The sequence below is a fragment of the Carcharodon carcharias genome, chromosome 8 (genome assembly GCF_017639515.1).
Source record: "Carcharodon carcharias isolate sCarCar2 chromosome 8, sCarCar2.pri, whole genome shotgun sequence".
Classification (NCBI taxonomy): domain Eukaryota; kingdom Metazoa; phylum Chordata; class Chondrichthyes; order Lamniformes; family Lamnidae; genus Carcharodon; species Carcharodon carcharias.
This window is the reverse complement of record NC_054474.1, coordinates 21,199,737-21,215,740: the sequence shown is the minus strand read 5'-3', so window position 1 is coordinate 21,215,740 and position 16,004 is coordinate 21,199,737. Positions and strand designations below refer to the sequence as shown.

General features: G+C 38.2%; 1 protein-coding gene across 2 annotated transcripts in view; it reads left to right on the top strand.

Annotated features, from left to right (window-relative positions):
* The window catches only part of rbm27 (RNA binding motif protein 27), a 163,209-nt gene extending 153,768 nt beyond the window's left edge, over positions 1 to 9,441 (top strand). For both annotated transcript variants that reach the window (XM_041193308.1, XM_041193306.1), the window contains one exon: positions 5,546 to 9,441. In XM_041193308.1, coding sequence (XP_041049242.1) covers positions 5,546 to 5,629 — 84 coding nt within the window. In that variant the 3' untranslated portion in view covers positions 5,630 to 9,441. The remainder of the gene's footprint in view (positions 1 to 5,545) is intronic.
* The last annotated feature ends 6,563 nt before the right edge of the window (positions 9,442 to 16,004 follow it).

Below are 16,004 nucleotides of genomic sequence, written 5' to 3'. Positions count from 1 at the left end.
CTGTCCAGCAACACCTGACTAGTCAAAGCAGTTTAAAATGGCTGTTCATGCCCGTGATGTGGGTGTTGATGTTGTGTTGCTGCAGGAAGATGAACTGGGACTTAAGAAACCTGTGGGGTATTTCTCACAGAAGTTGGACATGCATCAGAAGAAATAATCAACTATAGAAGAAGAGACTTTAAGTTTGGTTTTAGCGTTGCAGCATTTTGAAGTATATATTGCAAAGTATTCTTCACAGGCTGTGGTTGTAACAGCACCACACTAGTAACGATATGCAGGGTTACGAGGAAAAGGCAGGAGAATGGCACTGAGTCATAATGCTCATTTGGAGAGCTGGTGCAGACACGATGGGCCAAATGGCCTCCTTTTACACTGTAACGATTCTGTGATTCTGAGGTCACCGGCCACAATATCTACTCACGGACTCATCTAGATTATTACATAACTGAAATCATGACAATCACAAAATTGTTGAGGGTTGTTAATTAGGATTTTGTTAGAGAGTTGCCTTTTGGACAGCTCTTCTGGGTACGGAGAGACATTGTGCATTGTTTCAACAATAAAGTGTCTTACACTTACAAATTGTATCTCTTTGGCATTGGGAAAACAATACGTGCCAGTTTTCGACTAATAACCTAGTGGTTAAATAAATGAGATGACTTGCAAGTGGCCTTTGCCATAATGAATAACTAATGAAACAAGTTATAACTTTCATCTTTTCTTTTTGTATCCTAGTTTCTTGGAAGTCAATTGCAGGAAACTTAACATCTGCCCCTCAATATAAATAATTTAGCTCACCACCTTGTTTATTTCAGTATTTCTAAGCATTGTTGCCTTGAGGTTTGTTGGGCAAAACCTTTGATGACCCATGTGTTGGGAAGAGTCTGAATTTTATTTTGTGCAATGTCCCTTTAAGAACAAAGTAGGCTAGTAAGCATATTGTAAGCGGATTAATTAGATTCCTGATTATGACATCATTAAGTTCCAAAAAAATGCCCATGTGACCTGGGGTTGCCATGGGGGTGAACAACTAAGAAACATAGGGGAAGTAGAAAGCTAATTGCAGTGGGATGGGGTCAACCTATTTTTATCTTTTTGGCAGTTCAGAGCACTGGGAGTTTGTGCAAAGAGAAAGCAAGCTAGGTTCTCTCTGAATGGGACAGTTTTCTGTTTGGCAGCCTTCGAACAGACCCTGATGTTGAAGCAGGTCTCATAGAATAGAGCATGTACTGTTATTGTTTAGGTTATACAATTGGAAAGGATGGAACACTGAAGACAGGAAGAGCAAGGGATTGTGGATTGAGCGTTATCCATTGCTACTGTTGAAGTGGTGCCAGAGCCAACCAGACCATTTAAAGGTGTCAGAGAAGGGTGTCTCTGGGGTTTCTGAACCATCAGGCCTGTTGTGACCCAAGTGAGAGAGGGTTCATAGATGTGCATCTTGTCAGTGATAACATAGGATGGAATAGAGTTGCTGGTGAATGTGACTGAGGACCACAACGTTTGGGTGGGAAGTGAAATATGCCACAAAACAAAGGCTGAGTTGAAAAGACTTGAAACTGCCTGTGGACCTCGATTCATTCTTGAATATTTCCATTGTATTCTTTGCATACTGTTAAAGTATCTGAAAGATTAGAGATTGCGTAGAATGTACAAAATCTAAGAAAACATTTTGAGAAAAAAAGCAGCTAATGGAAACAAAGCAGGAGTTGCTGAAATAGTTGTTGGGAGGAGTTAAGTTGACAGAAGCAGATACCTTATAATAAACAAAGCTCTATCTTGTATGATGTTATTTAAATCGGAGGCCAATATTTGCATAGTGAATCTAAAATGCTAATTTCAAACATTTAAGTGTGATGATTGGGGAGAAATAGGTAATGTACCATTGTTTAGTTAAAGTAGAATTCCATTTTCTTTCTTTAATAATGCACACAAAGCTTTAAAGGGTTGCAAATAAAATTGGTTGGCTCTTTATCAAAATTTATTGTCCAAGCCCTAACTTTGCACCATAAGCTATGTTGCCCAAATTGTAATTCTCTACTTTTTTTTTGTTTGCACCCTGGCACTGATAATGCCTGAACTGATACGAGGCTGTAGTTATATTTATGCCATGTGCATACAATGTGACCTTTACTCTTCTGACGATATATGAACTATGCCTCTCCACTATCCCCAAGTATCTCCTTCCACCATTTTCCTGTCAATCACAAGACAATGATTCCCTGATGAGCCTTTTGTTCTTGTCAATTCTCTCCCATCATCTGCTGAAGGTACTGTTCTTTGTTGAGTGTGTCCCATGAGTAGCAGCAGCAGCCCTTCTTTTCTATCACAAATTTCTGTTGTTAAAATATGGACCTGAACGATGAATGTCAGCAGTAAAACAGAAAATGATGCAAATAGTCAGCAGGTCAGCCAGCTTCTGTGGAGAGAAAAAGAGTTAACGTTTTAGGTTTGTGACCTTTTACCAGAATTCTGCAGATTGTCGGCGGGTTGTTCTTATTGTAGAAAGTGTAACAGCCAATCCTCATTCCATCCTTGGCTGATGGCTCTAGTATAAGCCACACAATTACCATCAGGAACTCTGGCTGATTCCACCACCACCCTGTACTGATAGAATTGTAATGCCCCAGTTGCTGCCCTGACCGAGATTGGCTGTCTCAAGAGCAAGACTCTGGGCATTTTGACCTGTACAGATTAGTAGTATCTCAAGCAATGCCTTTACAATTGGGTGTCGGGCTACATGGTCTCCAAGCTGTGACATTTCAGCTGTCGAACCCCCGGCGATTCTGACCTCTTTTATGTTTATATTTCCTATTTGCTAATTTCTCCAATTGACAGCTTGTGGAACTTGAAGTTAGAAAGGGCTCAGAAAATAAACCTTAAACCAGAATAACCTAGATCTAGTAGCATCAGCAACTTGAGATATATGTGAAGTAATGGAAGCATAGAGTTAAACTTTACGACTGGCCTCCAAGCCTCCATGATATATTTGAAACCCAAATAGACAAATGTTTGAACGCTCCTGCAGTTGGCCTTTGGAGTAAGACACCAGATAAAAATTTTGCTACCTAAATTTTCCAAATCAAAGTTAGGGATTCGTAAGCCAATTCAACTTTTTACTTATATTGGATCACAGGACATTTTAATGCTCCAATAAAAACAGAAACTGCTGGAAAAATTCAGCAGACCTGGCAGCATCTGTGGAGAGAGAATCAGAGTTAAAGTTTTGAGTCCAATTTGACTCTTAGTTTAATCTCCGTTTCGTTTATCATTAGACAGTTTACTTCCTACATCAGTTTTTGACTTGCTTTCAAAATACTGGCTGGCTGTACTTATAGTTGATAAGTCACCAGGACCTGATGAGATACATTACAGGATAATGAGGGGCATAAGGGAGGAAATTGTGAATGCACTGGCCATAATCTTCCAATCCTCCTTGGATACACAGGATTAATCAGAGGACTAAAGAATTGCAAATGTTGCACTCTTGTTCAAAAAAATGGTGCAAGGACAAGCTCTGTAACTACAGGCCATTGAGTTTCACTTCAGTGGTGGGAAAGCTATTTAAAAATGATAATTTGGGACAAAATGAATGGTCACGTAGACAAATGTGGATTAATTGAGGAAAGCCAGCACGGATTTGTTAAGGGAAAATTGTGATTGACCAACTTGATAGAGTTTTTTGATGAAGTAACAGGGAGGGTTGATGAGGGTAATGCATTTTATGTGGTAGTCATGACCTTCCAAAAGGCATTTGATAAAGTGCCACATATCAGGCTTGTCAGCAAAGTGGAAACCCATGGAATAGAAGGGCAGCATGAATACAAAGTTGATTAAGTGACAGGGAACAGAAAAGAGTGGTGAACACCTGTTTTCCAGACAGGAACGTGTATAGCAGGGTTCCCCCAGGGGTTGGTGTTGGGACCACTACTTTTCTTGATATATATTAATGACCTGGACTTGAGTACATAGGGCATAATTTCAAAATCTGCGGATGACATCAATGTTAGACATATTGTGAACTGTGAGGATGGTAGTGATAAACTTCAAGCTAAGCCTGTGAGGGCAAGTGGCAGATAGAGTTTACTGCAGAGAAACTTGAAGTGATTTATTTTGGTAGCAAGAATGAGGGGAGGCAAGATAAGATAAAGGATACAATTCCAAAGGAGAATTTCTACATGGTACTACATTTCTGCAGGAGCAGAAGGACCTGGGGATATATGTGCACAAATCATTGGGGGCGGCAGGGCAGAGGAAGAGAGTGGTTAATAAAGTATAAGGAATCCTGGACTTTATAAATAGGGGCATAGAGTACAAAAACAAGGAAGTTATGAAGAATCTGTATAAAACACAAATGGAGTAATGTGTCCAATTTTAGGGACCTGAGGAAGGTTGGGAAGCCATTGGAGGGGGTGCAGAAAAAAATCACAAGAATGGTTCCACGGATAAGGCACATCGGTTACTTAGATTGGAGAAGCTGGGTCTGTTCTCCTTAGAGAAAGGAAGATTAAGAGGAGATTCGATAGTGTCTGAAATCATGAGGACTCTGGACAGAAGCAACACTGAGAAAAAGTTCAATTTGCGGAAGGATCGAGAACCAGAGGACATCAATTTAAGGTGTTTGGAAAAGAAGCAATGCAACATGAGAAAATGTTTTTTTTTTCTGCAGCAGATGGTCAGAATCTGGAATGTCCTGTCTGGGAGTGTAGTTGAGGCAGATATGCCTTCGAAAAAGAATTGGATAACTATTTGAGGAAAAAAATATTTGCAAGGCTATGGTGAAAGGGACGAGAGAGTGGGACTGGATGAGTTGCCCTTGCAGAGAGCCGGAACAAACATGATAGACTAAATGGCTTCCTTTTGTGCTGTAGCGATTCTGAGAGTACTAAGTAATATTTCCAATTAGAATTCTGTTACTATGCAATCAATAACTTTAAAGTTATTTATTGATTTTCCAACAGATTTGATTGTTTTATAATCTTCAGACTTGGTTGTCTAATATGTGGAATAACATAGAAATTAAAAAACAAAAGCAGCCATTCCACCCAACCTAGCTCTGGTGACATTTGACTCCAGACTGTTGGTAGTCCTGATCCCATCTTTCTGCCATTTCTCAATATCTCTTTACTGACCTATCTAAATTAATCCTAACAGTTTCATCTGGTCTCTGTTCTAAATCTCACATTTAATCTTGAATCTATAATCCCCAACCCACCCCCTCCCCTGTTCCAGGCACCTCAACCAGCAACGATTTGTTCTATTCCATTCCTTCATAATGCTAAGCATATAGTAGTTGAAAAATACTCGAACGTGTTTGTACCAACTGTGCATACATTGATTTTGTTTGCTTAGTTTGTATCTGGAAAAGGTGGTAGATTATGGATTATGTATATATAGTTTATAACTTTTGTTAAAGTGTTTGTTATCCCACCAGACACTTTATATCAGATCTGGGTTGCTTGTTGGGTATGTATAATGTATATTAAGGTTTAGCTGTCCAGAAACCTTTGTGCCATTAAGTATTTTTTTTCTTCCCCTCCCCAAGGCTTCAGAACCTGTGGATCCTTTCTTTCGTGAAGATGATGATGATGAAGAAGATGATGATGAATCCCGCTCCTGGAGACGATGATGGGATTTAGAACTTTCACTCTATTGTCATGAACTTTTGTGCATTTTTTTGTGTTTAAATATATTTACTAATTTTACAGAAACATTTTTATTGTATTTAAAGAAAAAAATGGGTTTGCAACATTTTTGTGAAAATTACAAAAAGCTTAGTATTTTGCTTTCAATGCTTTTAGGATACATGCCCCAAAGGAGGAAAATCACAGAATGTTTCAGGAAAAAAATAGGGGAGATAGGGAATAACCAGATGTACATTCTGCTTGTAGCAGAGGTTCTTGTATGAATGTATATTAAAATCGTGTATATACTTTGCCTTTTTTTTGATGAAAGAAAGAACATTTAAGCCTGTAAGTAAATTTTTGATAGAGATCTTTTTTTCTCCTTTTAAAAAAAAAATTAAAACACCAGAATACATCTTGCAAGGAGAGTGAATTTATAGAAAGTATCGAGTTCTATATATATATAAAAAATTCTGGTTTGAAGGGCAATAGAATGGTTACTATATTAATGGGGGGATTCAATGTAATATAAACCTAAAGAGTTTTAACTTTTTCCTCAGTAGTTTTGGTGAACCAGATAGTGATCTTCTGGTAAGCAAAAAAGATACTGTAGAACCAAGATGACCGGTGTTAACCAGTACTGAATTTATTTGGATAGAATATAGTAATCCTTGAAAATGAGGTATATGAATGGTAAATGTTTACAAAAGCTAAATGCATTTAAAGCTGCAATGCCCATCTAATCAAAATTTCAATACTAAACTAAATATTTTTTATTGATTTTCTATTTATTGAAACCATTTTTTTAAAAATGGAGATTTCTACACACCCTTATTGTTTGAGTTTCCTATAGTTTCTGTTGGCCATATGTTATTGATCTATTTTTATTCGGTTTGGTTCACTCTGCTATCACCCTAGCACAGTTAAAGTGTTACATTTGGTAATGAACGCATCACATTTGATAGCTCACTGATGATATGCTGAATAGGGGAGTGATGTTGTACCTCAATGGATTCATACATTCAACTTCAGCTCTTCTTTACTCAATTCAAGATGCTAGTTCTATTAAAAGAGCAAGATTGCTTTTTATATTTCAATCAGCTCTTTAACAGTTTAAAAATATAAGCATTGCTTATAACTGCCAATGTAGATGTTATATAGACAATACTTTTGGTCATTGATGGAAAAGATTGCTCCTTTAAATGTTTCATATACAGAAGAGATTTTTATTATCAAGGAGTCTCTTCAGCCACCAATCCTATTTGCTATCCTGTAACTCATACTGGGAATGGTAGGTGTTTGGATATCAGCCAAGAGCAGGTTGAACAGACTTTTACATATCAAGATCTATGGAGGGAAAGAAAGTAGCTATTTCCTTCTTGCTTAACATATCTGGGTAAGCGCTTGAAATTTGATTTCCGTGAACAACTTTACAAGTAAATGGCTTTGTATATCCTGTTACGAGTCATTTTCTATCATGTGGAATGCTTCATTTACAATGGCAGTCCTAATATTTGTAATCTTCGTGCAGATGCATCAAGTAGCATTCAGTCAACATATACTGTAATGCATTCCTTTATTTCCTTGCCCAAATAACATGTTTGCCTCAAAGGGAGTCCAGAGTAAAATATTAAATTCTGTTGCATAATTTCTTGTATATTTTTACTTCCAGTAGAGTAATTTGTAAAATGTTGGCTGTTCTAATTTTGTTACCATTTGCTAGACTGTAGAAATAATAGTAGTCACAAAGTTTATACGGAACGTCTGTAGACCTAATAATATGTCGAGCGAAGGCAAAAAGCTGCATACTACAAGAATATTTGCTAAACAGAAATACTACAGTGCCAATGCCAAACACTTCAGGATTTTAATTTTCTTAAATAAATATACACTTAATAGGTACACATTTAACTGCATACTAATCTTGATTTTCAATTTATGTGGAAATGCAGCTTTAAATGAAACATCAAAAGAGCTTACTGCATATGCAAAAAGAAAAAACCTCTAGTGAAACACAGATGTGAAAAAAATTTGTTTGTATAAAGGGTGACCATTTGCAGTTGCCTTTTTTTGAGGTTTAATTTTTTTTAAAAAAACTTAATTATACCATTTGTACCTTGACCGTGCTGAAAGTCATAAGTCTAGATTGTGGGAGATTCCAGTTCTGTACTATAAGGGTTAATATCTTTTGGCATCTTTAAAATTCTGAATTTTTAACATCTGTGTTCTACAGTTCTTTTTTTTATAAAAGGAAAAAGTGACTGTTGCCTGGAATATTTGAGCATTAGTTTTGATTACTATTTCAGAAGATAAAATTGTTAGATGTGAAGAACTGGAAACAGTGCCATCTTGTGATAAATATGTAACACACTTACCATCACACTTGTTCAACCACGATCCACACCTGATATATACTAACTAAGTGACTTCCTAGATCACTGCAAAACGCAACCATTTTATTCTAATATTAGCTAATTGCAATGATGGTCTGTTAATGGAATCCTCAATAACATCCATTCATGAATGTTGTGGCATCTTGCACAACTGTCCTTAAGGCATTCATGATTGCTTCTCTATGAAAATGTAATTGGTATAAATTATATGGCATGGCTGATATAAGTAACCAGAAATGGGTTTACCCTCCTTTCCCTCCTTCTTTTCATCAGAATGAAAGATACCAGAGAGTATTTTCAAGATTGGAATTTATTTATGGTATCAGAAAATTGTTTATTTAAAATAAGAGATGGGAGGGAATGCTTGCTTGTAAGTTTCATGGTTTGCAGTGTCATCTGAGCCCCTCTAGCCAATGCTTTATAATTACTGCCAGGTATCTACCTTGCCGCATGTCACTTCACCTGCACTATTATTTTGTACAATTCAAGCAAACAGCACGTCATTTCCATATAACTTTTATAAAAAGCTTAGCTAGAAACCAGGAGCCAAAGCTTAGTCTTCTAACCTAGCTGGAATCAAGCTTGGTTTTAGCCCTTTGATACATTAATCTGTGAATAGCCTTGTTGGTTGAGTTTGTCATTTTTTTTTGTCAGCTATGCTGAAGGATCCCTGCAACCTTTGTTCATGCTATTTTTGTTTTATCTCCTTGCGGCCTCTCTGTTCCCTTCGATCTTATTCCTGCTGGTTTTTTTGGCTTCATTCCGTTTAAAGCCCTGCACCAGTCAATTAGAAAGCGATTGGAAAATTGTGATAAAGGGAAGGCTACACTTTACTTGTGTCTCTTTAATTAGTATATACAGCACTTACCATCATGAAGAGGGATCTTCAAGGGAAATATCTAGGTGGATTCAACAAAAATAAAAGCATTGTGTGAAAGGAAACTCATTGCAGCTGTTTGAAGCTGTTTAAAAATTGCTATTGTAGATTTTTTTTGTGGGGAAGAACAGTCTGATATCCTATGATCTTTTTCTTTTGTAATTAAATACTTGTATAATAGAGTTTATTCAGAATTGTGGACATGTAGAACATCAATGTATTTTTAGGTTGTTTATGCTAAAATGTGAATTTGGTGCAAGTTTCTTGCACTTTTCAGTAAAATGTTACTTCATTGGGTGATATTGTTGCTGAATTTGTAACAGTTTATACGTTTGAATTTATGTCTTCATTTCTGTTTTACTGATTGTATCTGAATTTCTAATAGAGGCATGTTCACATTTGAAATAAAGTCTTGCAATGGAATGGTTTGCAATATGACATAAAAAAAAATAAAAATTATACTTACGTGGATATAGAGGGAAAAAAGATGGAAAACTTTCAAAAGAATGATTAAAATGGAAGAAATTTAAAAGAATGAATTAAAATGGAAAAACTTAAAAAAAAGAATGATTTAAAAAAAATTAGTAATCTTAAAAAAAAAAGAACCATTCCAAAAAAAGTAACAAAGTTCACAAAGGAGCTATAACCAACTGTACTGATGTGTTAAAAACAAAAAAACTGCGGATGCTGGAAATCCAAAACAAAAACAGAATTACCTGGAAAAACTCAGCAGGTCTGGCAGCATCGGCGGAGAAGAAAAGAGTTGACGTTTCGAGTCCTCATGACCCTTCGACAGACATGAGGACTCGAAACGTCAACTCTTTTCTTCTCCGCCGATGCTGCCAGACCTGCTGAGTTTTTCCAGGTAATTCTGTTTTTGTACTGATGTGTTGATGTTTTAACTATTGTTTGTTTCAGCTGGGCAGTGGTTTAGTTTTTGTCATGGTAAGCATAAAATTCACCAATTAAAATGTGTACAATGAGATCCATTTTAATTCTTAAATGGTGGTAGGACATGATGAGGCACTGAATCTTAAGTTCAAAAATGCTATCACATTTATGCACACTGATCTAATGTGAAGAAATTCCAGTTAAAGTCCTTGGTTATGAGTTTGTAACTTACCCCAAGGAGAATTTTTTAAAAAAAATCTACACAAGTTAAAAACCTGCAACCTCAAGGCAAAAAAAAATCAAAACGCTGAAAATATACAGTACATTTTTCAGCTTCTGTGCAGGAAAAAATATGGAATAACTGTTTCAATATTGACCCTTCATCAGAATGGTCTGACAATAAGTCTGCTGCAGATCAACTGATTACTCAACTTTTCTCTCTAAAAGTGCAGATGCACCTACTGTGCATTTTCAGCACTGTGTGCTCATATCCAAGTTTACTTTGGCTTAGTTTTATACTCTTTTAGCCATCCCTCTGGTTGGCAGACTTGTTTATCATCATCTTTCTGGCCTGTCGTTATCTTTGTACTTATTAACTGTGGGACTGCTGTGCAGGTGTTTTAAGATTTCTGCTGTTTTCTGCAAGTGCCCAAGGATTGTTAGTCATTCATTGTTTTGCTCAGTGGGAGTCATATAGAAGACAACTTTTCTTGTAAGTGTCTTGAGCACACTATAAAGATATTCTCTAACCAGAATTCTCATTAAGATTTTGAAAATGCAAGGGATCACTTCTTATTTTCTGAGGACAAGTGTAAGGTTTTAAAACTCATTGTGCATGTTTCTTAAAATGTTACCAGTGAAGCTATTCCTACATTCCAATGATCTCACAGGGTCTTGATGTTATTTTGTGATGCTAGACTCCTTTTGTAGAGCCTGGGGGCATAATTCAAGCTGACCAGTTAGTGGAGCATTAATCCTTAGTTGGTATGTTTAGTGTTCTAGTTTGGTAAGAGGAAAGGACATTGTCCATGTGCAGTTTTGTTTTATAGTAAAGTAATGATTATTCTGTGTACTGATTTTGCAGATTTAAACATAATGACACAGGTACCTGAGCTCTGATCATTGATTGCTCAGCTGTACTGAGTCGAAAATCCAGGCAGCTGACGTTAGGGTTCTGACAAAAGATCATTGACCAGAAGCATTAAATTGGTTTCTCTCGCTCCACAGGTGCCGCCAGATCTGTTGAGCATTTCCCAGCATTTTCTTTTTCTATCACTGATGTTGGGCTTTCTTTCTTAATTATCCATTGGAATTTGCTGAGTCACCATGAGAGGTAACAGGGACTGAGTCATTGAAGAATATGTAAGCACTGAATCTTCTTTACCGTGGCAGTTGAGTCTGCTATAATCATAGAATTTGCAGGGAGGAGAAAGACCATTGTAGCCCATCGTGCCAATGTTAGCTTTTAACTGGACCTGTGTTTTTAATTTTTTTTCGAACGTGTTTTCATTTCCTTCCTTTCAAATCCAATTTCGTTTCAAATTATGTCATAGACTTGGCCTCAATAGACATGATAACACGTTCCATGTCTAATTATATTTAGTGAAAATATAAAACTCCCAACTTCCTCATACATTCTTCATGTGATACTCTCCCTCTTTGCTCTTTTGATACTCCCCCTTTTACTGCTTATTTTTGAAGGCCACCTTAACCTGGGGGAAAAGCCCCAATTATTTGAGCCTTCATAGAATCTTGATTCATGGTATCTTGAAATGTGTGTCTTTTTTTTATTCTTTCAGGCGATGTGGGCGCCATTGGCAAAGCCAGCATTTGTTGCCCTTGAAGTGAGTGACTTGCATTTCAGAGAGCATTTAAGAGTCAAATACATTGCTGTGGGTCTGGAGTCACATGTAGGACCAACCAGGTAAGGACAGCAGATTTCCTTCCCTAAAGGACATTAGCGAACCACATGGGTTTTCATGACAAATAGTGATAGTTTCATGATTAGGGTTAGTTACTGTGACTGGCTTTCAATTCCAGAGATTTTAATTAATTGAATTTAAGTTTCACCAGCTCCTGCGGTGGGATTTAAACCTTGGCCTCCAGAGGATTTGCCTGAACATCTGGATTACTCGTCCAGTGACATTACCACCACACCACCACCTCTCCCCACAAACAGGGCCCAGAACCCTGAAAGGGCTGCGACCCTGTTGGAAGTGTGATGGGGTGTGATTTCCACCTAGCATGAAGTTGTGGTGCTTACTCCTGCCTTAAATTGCAGGGCTAGCTAATTTGAATATACCAACCTGCAATGACTGAGATTTGTTGGGAATGGACTGGAAACTGGGGTGATGACAGGGGTTTTGCCCCAGATGGCATGAATGTTAGCCAGATGGGTTGGGATAGTGGGTATTGTGGAGTGGTGGTGAAAAGTAGTCAGAGGAGAAGCAAAGATCTGATGGAGCAGCAGAATATAAAACCTTTTTCTGCTTAAAAGACTATGTGATGGAATCCGTAGTTTCAAAGCTCTATTTTTTGAGACTGACCCTAATTAAAAATGGAAACTGAGAAAGGAAACGGACTCTTCCAGATTCTAAGGAAACTTAAGACTGAAACTGAGGTTGGAATCCAGTTCTGCTGGGGAGGCTGAAACTGACTGACTGAAATCATATGAAAGGGGCACAGAGCCATCAGAGCTTAGATAATGATTCCAGTGATGCAGTGCAGGCTGGCTGAAGAACATGGAGTATGGATCCAGAAGCTGAGATGAGCCAAATATACAGCTGCTGCACCTGTTTCTGTTACTTGAAAAATACATTGGTGCATCTTTGCCATTCAGACCATCGTAAGCAGAGTTGAGGAGGTTCTGCAGACATGTGCCAATCTTTTGATGAAGACCGTGCCCTTGGAACTCGGGTTGGTTGTGCGATGCTGTCAGCTAGGGATCAGGATAACTGAATGCGCTGCCGAGCCAATTCATTAGATCTGTCTTGGTTGTATCTTCTATTTAACATGTAATCTATAGTTTGTAATCAACTGCAATTTTCCTGTTAATTCACGTTTAACTTATGTTGATTCTGGATTTTAGAGTATAGGTGGTTACCAAAGATAGTATTTAGTGCTTGCTTGTATAGTTAAAAAAAAAATTCTGTTTTAAGCCGTGGAATCTTGTAGCTTCATTCTTTCAGTAAATAACTGCGAGGTAGGCTTTCTTTTCTTAAAAAAAAAACACTGACCTCGATGGAGATCATAACAGCTATTTGAGCACTGGTGGTAGCAGGCAGCCTGTGCAATGAGGATGGCAGTAAGGGGAAAACATAAGAGTAGCCAACAGCATGGCTTTGGCCTTGATTTCATTACGGAGATATGGTGATGGGGTGTTTGGGATTGGGGGCTGGAGACCTGCAAAGCATAAAGTACTCAATGAAGGGATATGGTTGTGGCAGTGAGCGCGACTCAATGAACCCCTAGGTCTCCTTTGCAGTGTGGAAAGAAGTTGAAAAACCTCACCATAACGTCAAGGCTAGCTATCTGTTTCTCCCTTACCTGTTCTTTTATATGTGTGGCGCTCTCATTGTCTTCATTGTGTTGTGCCAGAAGAGTCAAGAGGCCAATGTGGGATCTGACAGTGGCAAATAGACATTCCATAGAAGTCGGCCCTGAGTCAGCCTGCATGCTCACATCTCCGGGTTTTCCACTGTAAAAAAAAAGGCAGTAGACGAGCCTTACGCTGCAACTAATGGTTAAAGTCACAAAATGTGCTATCCTTGCAAAAATCCAAGAGTATTACAAGCCTCCATGCCGGTTTTCTTCCCCACCCATCCCCACCCCAACATTGGCGACTTTCCGTACCAGCCAGTGCATTCAAAATGGATGCTTTGCCAATTGAGCTGTAGGGGACTGTATGAAGGGAACAATTTAAACCAACTTACAAGAGCATTGGGCAGAGGCCTCTGCACTTCCACTGATCAGTGGGTGCTTAGACATGGCACAAGTGGAGTGACTATAAACTTGGAGTTGGCAACCTATGGCACGTGTGCCAAAGGTGGTATGCAAGATGATTTTGAATGGCATTCACACTGCTAGTCCAATTAATGGCACAAATTCAAATAGTAAAAGCTTGTGTTTTTTTCATTACTGGGAGATTTTTAAGTCCTGGTTTGCTGCTTACATCAGTATCACGTAATACGGGACAGCGCACTGCGTTTGACTTTGTGATTTTTTTCACTGTAGATTGAGGGGTACATTCAGCAAAATGTCAGCTCCTAAGGAAGGAAGGAAGAGCAAGGGCAAGGATCATACTAAACTGGTGAGATCTGCATTTTAATTTAATCTTAAATGAAGCTTCTTAAGCATTTTAAAAACCTTATTTACTTTACATACAGTAAATGTTTAATTATATATAGAGACCTTATAAATGTTAAAATGTGTTACTGGCATGCAAAACCTTAAATTAGAGTGAATAAACGAAGATTTGGCACGGCACTTCTGAAAGGCTGCCAACCCCTGCTATAATGTGTTATCATGTTACAGTCCTCTTGATGACAACTCTTGTAACTTTGTCAGCTCCCTTAGACACCTGTTTATTTTGGTGCCAGGTTGCCAAAGCACATACATTGGTCATCCAGCCTGCAGTCATCTTGGGACCTCAGTTGAGATCCACCTTAGGACCAAGGTGTAGTTCTTTTTCTTGTAATGTATAAGAACAAAATCAACTGCTTTAAATCCATGTTGTATATAGGACATTGACACAAAATGGCCATTGGGTTTGATGAAATGATAGTCACTGCATTCATCATGAAGACCTTTGAGACTTTTTGATGTGATATAAATGTAACTATTCTTTCATGTACTGTAAACATATCAAAATTACTCATGATGCTGGTCACACTCAGCAGCTGGGTTTCATACCATCCTGGGCATTGGACCAGGCTTATCAGAATTAGTGAACAAAGTTACAGGGCACCCGAAACTTTATTGAAATGTATCTGTGCTGCAATTGAATGGGCAGCTTTAGGAATTCACGGGTCTCAAACCTATAGCTGGAGTGTTATTTGATGGTAAGTGCATCCTTGCTGATGGGCTCCAGGATCTTGATTTTTGAGCCAATTCAATTTTTATGATACCAAAATGAAGCTGCAGTGCAGTAATTGAAATAAAATAAATTGCTAACTGCTGAGGTAACAGCAGTTAAGCTTTCAAATGTAGTAGCCTGGCTGAAAGTTGAGACTGACATTTATGATGAGAATTAAAATGCCCCCTATTCTCAGTATTTGCAATTTGAATGACAAAATCTAATGTTAGGATTCAGGGAGCAGCCGCCACTCGCTGATTGAGCTTCACTCTGTGGCTGTTTATGATGCCATTAGAGGAAATTTGCATTCACTCAATATTGTTGGGCTGGCTGGTTATAATATGACTTTTGTGCGTTGTAAGCAGTAGCAACGAGGAGATGTTCTGAGTGCGTGTCTTGTGAGGGGTGAGCCAGTACAGACTGCCAACAGGGCAAACACAGCAGGCTGTACAGTAGATGAAAGTGGATGATGAGCTCCTCCTGCATTTTCTACCTGAGTTGACCACAGTTGAGCCTTAATGCAACAGCTAGTAATATTGCAGCACCTGAACTTTAGGTGTAAACTAAAATTGATGCATCAATAGGCTGGATCCATCTTGGACAGTCTTACATAAAATTTAACATCTGCCCCCTCAGATGAATGTAAATAATTCTATGGTGCTCTTTTGAACAAGAGCGGGGGAACTATTCCCAGTGTCCTGACCAATTTGCTGTTTGTGGGAGTTTGCTGTGGCAAATCCGTTGCCACATTTTCTACACTTATAATAGTGACTATGTTTCAAAAGTGTCTGATTGTCTGTAAAACGCTTTGGAACACCCTGAGGTTGTGAAAAACTGCAAGTTCTCCCTCCTTAGGCTGCTTGACAGGAATCAAATGTATTACCAATCCAGTTATTCAATCTATTTGCAACAGATCCGAAACTGATGTTTATTCAAAGGAAGGCTCACCTTCTGCAGGCAACTGGATCTAGAGTTTGTCATTGCAAAATCTGAGGAACATTGATTCAACAGAGATTAGAATGTGTTTCAGATAGTCAACTGAGACTGGGCCGAAAAAAATCCCAATGTAACCTCAGGTCAGAGGAGTCTGACCTGTGCGTTGTCTATACTAATTACACAAGAGAGGAGTAGGGGGTGATAAAATT